Genomic DNA, 6,297 nt, shown 5'->3' with positions numbered 1-6,297 from the left:
CAGCGGCTCGAAATTATACTATAATTAGCACCCCCTGGTCCAGTGAGCCCAACTAGGCCTCAGGCATAGGTGGGTACCAAAGTGTCAAGACCCGCCAACCCTTTCAAGGAACATCTATGATGCTCGCCATGTACCCTTGCTATGTGCCTCATTTCCTTATTGTTTCTGTTTTTGTTTGGGTACCGGGGATCGAACTTGGGTCCTGCACTTGCGAGGCAGGCGCTGGAACCACTGAGCTAAATCCCCAGCCCTCCTCATTTCCTTATTGGAAAGATATCAGCTAAACTTACAATCCTGTAAATTGATTGTAGTTAACCCACATTGTACCCACGTGATTTTGCTATATACACTATCCTTGGACAGAGCCTCCTCTGGATCCCTCCTGGAAATCCAGAAGCTGTACTTATTTCAAAAGAGTCGCCTAACCTCCTTTGCTTCGCGCCTTCATTCCTTAATGTTGCCAGACCACGAGCTCCGCACATACAGCAACAGCAGAGCAGATAGCTGCTGAAGAAGCGCCCGGCCTCGCCGCACCACCCTGGGGCCCATTGGGACTTTATGGGCTATGGCCCTGAGCTGGAGGTTGATTTCCGTAACCTCAGACCCCAGGGATGACTGGATTGCTAGGGCAGCAAGACACTCTTTTTGGGAAAAGCGCTCGGGGGCGATCGCGAGGCAGCTTGGAAGTCTCAGAAACGCAGGTTTCGGGCACCCTCTGCTGGAGGAACGCAGCGTGTAAATTCAGGCGCAGAACCCGGGCGGCTGTACAAGGGAGCCCCAACCAATCATCGTTTGCTCCCGCAGAGTCCTTCCTTCCTCCGACTCTGATTGGCTAACGCTGCTTAGCACGGAAACCCGATCTAGGGTAAACTCTACCGGTGTGAGGGCGGAAGTGCCTTCCAGAGACCTTAGTGAGGGCGGAAGGAGGTGCTTCAGCGGAAGTAGCTCCAGCAAGGACGGAAAATACAGTGCCGGTTCCGAGGTGGATTTTGTCCCTCTGGGCTGCCGCCCCTTGGGTTGCCGCCATGGAACTCAGCGCCACTTCCCTGCGGGATAAGCTGCAGCGGGACCTGGAGGCGGACCACGTGGTGAGTGGAGCCCTCAGGATTCATCCGAGCCGGGAGAGGGCTCCTGTGAGCCGGCACCGCATGGTCTCCATTCTTCTGCCCCGTAGGAGGTGGAGGATACGACTCTGAACCGCTGTGCTACGAGCTTCCGAGTTCTCGTGGTGTCGGCTAAATTCGAGGGGAAGCCACTGCTTCAGAGGCACCGGTGAGCCCCCGAAACATCCATGAGCACACACCCGCCACTCCCTTGCCCCCTGCATCCAACCCCCTCGCTGTTTTAAGCGGCCCAGCGCCCCCAGTGTCCTACTCATCTCCACGTGCTTCCACATCCTGGGACAGACTCCCGCCTCAGAGACACCGCCAGGCTCTTGGGTCACCCTAGCTTTGGCCACTGGGACCCAGGCCTCGTCTGCCATTTCCCAACCCCATCTCTCGCCTCAGGCTGGTGAACGAGTGCCTAGCAGAGGAGCTGCCGCACATCCACGCCTTTGAGCAGAAAACCCTGACCCCAGATCAGTGGGCCCGTGAGCGTCAGAAGTGAGGGATGGAGGCCTGCACAGCTATTAAATCAAGTATCAGGGCCAGCTTTTGTGTCAGTGTATTGTGTGTGGGAGTCGTGCTGAGGCTGACTCTAGGGCTTGGCTTCTCGTTTCGTCTCTGTCCTGCGTTTTATGTTGAAGGAGTTTCTCTCCCCCATCTGGGCTGCGTGTCTCTGCTTATAAAATGAAAGTTCTGTCCTGAAGACCTTGCCAGGGCCTGCCTAGTAAACTTTCTCTCTGTAGACCCCTCAGGGTCTGTACTTCCATTACCCACCCAATCCCCAGAGAGCTGGGGCTTCCTGCTGTCTGCCAGCCTTCCATACAGAAGAGATGAAGCAGGGTGAGGTGGTGCACACTTGCAGTCCCCACACTCCAGAGGCTGAGGCAGGAAGATTGGGAGTTAAAGCCCACCCTGGGCTACATAGGGTGACCGTGTCTTAAAGGGAAAAAAATTGTATTGAGGAGGATTAGAGCTGAAAAATAAAGTTGACCTGAGCCACAGAATTGGGTCAGGTGATGTCTGTATCAGCCTTAACCGTGGGTCAGTAGGTTGTAGGACCTTGTACTGAACACTGAGAGACCCAGGAGGGGCACCGAATGACCAGGTTCAGGCCTGGACTCTGAGAACAAGAAATGAGACATTTCAGCCATCTAGCCCACTCTGTTCTCCTGTTTTCAAGGGGAGCTCTTCAGCCCCTGAATTACCCACACCCCACTGCTCCAGCTGTTCTTCCCATCAGAGTACGAATTGGTCAAGCTGGGAGTCATATGGCCATTGGATAACTTCGGGGCCCCAGAGATCATTTCTTGGGCTTTTGGTTCTCCTTTGAACCAGAAGAACTGGGGACTGAGTCTATGCAGGAGGACCCAAAAAGGGTCCATCTGCCCTGTACTGCAGGAGACAAGAGGAGCATCACCCCTAAGAAACCCAGGCCACATGCCTGATGGGGTCCACCACTCACTGAGCTGGGCTAGGAACCTGCCCATCAGATAGGTGATCACTTGGTGAGAAGTGACTTGTCCATGGTCACATGGCTTGTGTAAAGGGGACCAAAGTGGGCAGGCAGGCACATTTTCACATCTGCCCTGTGCATTCTTTGGCAGGCCAAGGAGGAGTGAGTGGGAATGGGACCTCTGCTGGTGCCTGCGTGGTATGACCTAGCCCTGCTGTGCCAAGACACCCATTCTGACCAGTCTGTCTTGTGCCAGCCCAGGCGTTACCCAGTAAGTTAGCCCCAGGTCCCCTTCTCATAGGCCAGGCCCGGGTGAACCCACCCCCAAGAGGCAGCGGCCCCATGTTAGGGGGATACTGAACAAGAAAGGTGACGTGTGTGCTGACTCGGGGTCTGCCCTTCAGCCAGCCAGTGTCCTGCTCTGTGCCTGTCTCTTCTGTAAACCAGGGTTAGACTGTTGCATCGGTTCTAAGCTTTTTCCTTGCAATTGTTTCCTTCCTCGGCCTGCGATGTGAAAGGTGGCTAGGGTGTGAGTGCCTGTTGGTTCCTTCGCCCGAAAGCAGCACAGCCAGGGCAGCTGCGTGCAAGCTGAGGTTTTGGTTGACTACGATAAAGGCTATTTGGGGTAAATCTGGAAAGTTGTGAGGCTCAGTCAGGGTTCTAAATAGCTCAGACCTGCTGGTCCTGAGAAGGGGCTAGGGATGGAGGGCAGGCTTATGGCCCACATTAGCACAGGTGGGTCCTGCCTGCTCCCATGCCACCAGTCCTGATGGCTTTAGTCCCCCAGGCCTAAGGAGGGCAGCTCAGAGCCAGGTCAGTTCGGTAGGCCCCACATCCAGGTGGACATCATCAGGGTCCGAGAGGTATCAGAAAATAAAGCCATTTTATTATTATTTCCTTTTCTTATCTGCCATGCTGTCCTGACGAGTGGGTGTGAGTGGCTGGCCCCGGCTGAGGGCCCTGGTGTTATCTATTTGGCTTCGAGCGCCTCCTCCAGCCTGTCCAAGCGCTTCTGTAGCTCCTGCACTGTGGCCTGCAGCTTCCTCATCTCCTCCTCCATCCGGGACATGGCGTCCTGGGGGACCCGGCCTCGCATTAGGCCCAGGACTCCTCTTACCCTGGCATCTGGCCGTCCCACCTCAGAGCCCAAGAGTCCTGGGGTTTGGACCCCTTCTGTCTCAGATGCCGCCCAGTGAGCTGCAGGCCTGTAAACCTGGAGCCTGTTTTCTGAGGACTCAGGGTCACCCACTCCTGGCCCCCAAGAGACCCCCGACCCTGTGACTTTGGGCTGCCCCATGTCAGCCTCCTTCCACTGGGGCACTGCATGCATCTATGCTGGCTCTGCCCTTCCCCATTGTCCCGTCCTAGTTCCCCAGACCCCCACCCGCCTCTCACCGCACTCGGGGTGCCACCAGCTTCTGGTGCTGCCTTTCTGCGAGAGCTCTCCAGGCCCCGGTTGACTCGCAGCTCCCGGCTCTTTGGGGGTACATAGCCATCCTTGAGGGAGATGAGGAGGGGCCCAGCATCCCGGCCACCTATCCACTCCTCGGCCGTGAGGGCAGGGTCAGGGCCTGCTGTGGGGGGGTACAGGTCCTCCTGGAACAGGTCCGACTGTGGGGAGGTCAGGGTCAGTGAAGTGAGTGGTGGTGCCCCACTCACCCTGCTTGCCCTTGAGGGTGCTGCCCGGCTGACTCAGGCAGGGCATGGGGCATCACCTTTCTAGGCACTGTCATGGCGATGGGCTCACACTTCCGCTCATGCAGCTTGTAGAATCTGTGGAAACAGGAAGGTGAGCAGCGCCTGGCACGGTTGGGCAGTCAGTGTGGGGTCAGTGCTGCCCCAGAAGCGTCTGGGTCAGGGTCAGGGTCAGTCACCTGGCGATCTCACACTTGTTCACCTCCAGGCCACGCTTGGGCATGTAGCCCATGCCACGCTGGGACTCCTTGGAACTAAACATGGAGAGATAGTGCAGGAACGGGGCCTCGGAGGTGATCTCAAAGTACCGGATGGAGCTGTCACCCTGTCGGGTTCGAGTGAAGGGAAGATCAGCACCAGCAGAGCCTCCAGGCCTGGTCCTCTTCAGAAAGGTAGACAATATTGGTGTCAGGGTCAAAGAAGGGCAGCAGGACTCCGCTGCTCGTGTCCAGCTCCTGCAGTGACAGTGGCTCCTCCAGGTGCTTCTGTAGAGACAGGTGGGAAGGGACAGTGGGCTGGGCCGTGACAGGGTGAGGGCCCTCCCACACCAGCCAGTGGAGATTCTCATCTCACAGAGGGCTGAACTGGGGCTCAGGACCATCCACCAGGCGGGAGGCAGGACAGGGACCAGGCCTCGGCATCCTGTCTGTGCACTCACTGTGTCCCACAGCGCCACCTGCCGCTCGCTCATGCGGCTGAAGCCTGTGGTCAGGATCTTTCCTTCCGACACAAACACGGCATGCACGGGCCGGGTCCCCTCGTGGGGGCGATCCTTTTCCTGCAGGAAGAGGGTGGCACTCATCCCAAGGGACCAGGCCACAGCTGGGGAAGGGGGCAGCGTGCAGGGGAGGGACAGCAGTGCAAGGCTGAGGGTTGGGTTTGCAACTCACAGCCACGACGGTGCCTTTTCGGGGCTCAATGATGCGCACGCGCTTGTCGCGGCAGGAAGTGCAGATGAGGCCACCATCGCGGCTCCAGTCCACGCTGTAGATGGTGTCTGGGTGCACGTCCGGGCCCAGTGTCAGCACGGCTGCCCCGGTGCCCACGTCCCACACCAGGATCACGTTGTCACACCCTGCACAATCACACAGTGTCAGCCGTGAGCCTCCTGTCCTTGTGCGCGCCAGCCACCAGCATCCCCTCCCCATGTGGCACCTGCACTGAGCAGCACATTCTGGGCCGTGGGGTGCCAGGCCACGATGCCAACGCGCTTGGTGTGGCCCTCCAGGGTGACGACGGGCTCCCTCAGAGGCACCACCAGACCCCCATCGGGGATCTCCCACACCTGCAGTGAAGGAGGGTATGAGTCCTCAGGGCTCCAGACCCGCCGGGTACCCCAGCCCTGCAGTCCCCCGAACTCACCATAACTGTGCAGTCCTCAGAGCCGCTGGCAATGACATTGTCATTGTGTGGGCACCAGGCGATGTCCAGCACAGGAGCCGTGTGGCCACAGACCATAGGCACATTCTTGTCCACTCGTCCTGTCTACAGGGTACAGCAGTGCCTTTGGCAGAGGGGCTTTGGCCCTCCAAGCCCAGTCCACAGGAGGTGGCTCTGGGGTCCCAGGGAGGCAGGCGAGGGCCCGGGGTTTGTTCTCTGTCCTGGGCCCAGGGGGCCTGGCCAAGTTCCTGCCTGTCTCTGCCTCCGTCTCCCATGTGCTCTGAGGACCAGCGCCCCACCCCCTAAGGGGTGCAGCAGGCCAGACCCTGCACCCACACTGGCAGAGGAAGGCGCTCCAGGGAAGCAGGGTGAGGGGGGGTGTGTGTGTGAGGGATTTGGTGTGCCAAGTGGAGAGGGCCAGGGAGGTCTGTCATAACTGCCCCAGGCAGGAGCAGAAGTTTGGAAATGGCCCCTTCTGGGGCCGCCTCTTCCGCAGGGCTTCCTGTGTGAAGAGTGTGCAGGGCGAGGGCCCAGCTCTCACCCCAGCAACCACTTCCTCTTCTTTTTGCTTCCATCGGCCCTTTTAAGGTAACAACTTAGGGCCTGGCTCCCCTTCCTGTCTCAACCCCCAAAGGGCACAGGACTGTCCCAGGTCCCAGGTGG

General features: G+C 58.5%; 2 protein-coding genes across 2 annotated transcripts in view; one reads left to right on the top strand and one right to left on the bottom strand.

The window, feature by feature from the left end:
* The first annotated feature begins 923 nt into the window (after nt 1–923).
* On the top strand, nt 924–3,338 carry Bola2b (bolA family member 2B). The gene is made up of 3 exons (XM_010623538.3): nt 924–1,088; nt 1,175–1,272; nt 1,509–3,338. Exons 1-3 carry the CDS (start codon nt 1,026–1,028, stop codon nt 1,606–1,608), a joined length of 261 nt encoding a protein of 86 aa, XP_010621840.1. The 5' UTR covers nt 924–1,025; the 3' UTR covers nt 1,609–3,338.
* A 105-nt stretch (nt 3,339–3,443) lies between these two features.
* The window catches only part of Coro1a (coronin 1A), a 27,882-nt gene continuing 25,028 nt past the window's right edge, over nt 3,444–6,297 (bottom strand). The window contains exons 5-13 of the mRNA XM_010623539.3: nt 5,617–5,739; nt 5,410–5,539; nt 5,145–5,329; nt 4,913–5,032; nt 4,640–4,739; nt 4,434–4,584; nt 4,275–4,332; nt 3,955–4,170; nt 3,444–3,634 (exon numbers count right to left, since the gene is read on the bottom strand). Coding sequence (XP_010621841.1) covers nt 3,530–3,634; nt 3,955–4,170; nt 4,275–4,332; nt 4,434–4,584; nt 4,640–4,739; nt 4,913–5,032; nt 5,145–5,329; nt 5,410–5,539; nt 5,617–5,739 — 1,188 coding nt within the window. The 3' untranslated portion in view covers nt 3,444–3,529. The remainder of the gene's footprint in view (nt 3,635–3,954; nt 4,171–4,274; nt 4,333–4,433; nt 4,585–4,639; nt 4,740–4,912; nt 5,033–5,144; nt 5,330–5,409; nt 5,540–5,616; nt 5,740–6,297) is intronic.

This window comes from Fukomys damarensis, unplaced genomic scaffold, assembly GCF_012274545.1.
Source record: "Fukomys damarensis isolate Sample0158 unplaced genomic scaffold, DMR_v1.0_HiC HiC_scaffold_34, whole genome shotgun sequence".
Lineage (NCBI taxonomy): Eukaryota > Metazoa > Chordata > Mammalia > Rodentia > Bathyergidae > Fukomys > Fukomys damarensis.
This window is presented reverse-complemented; position numbering and strand designations above follow the sequence as displayed.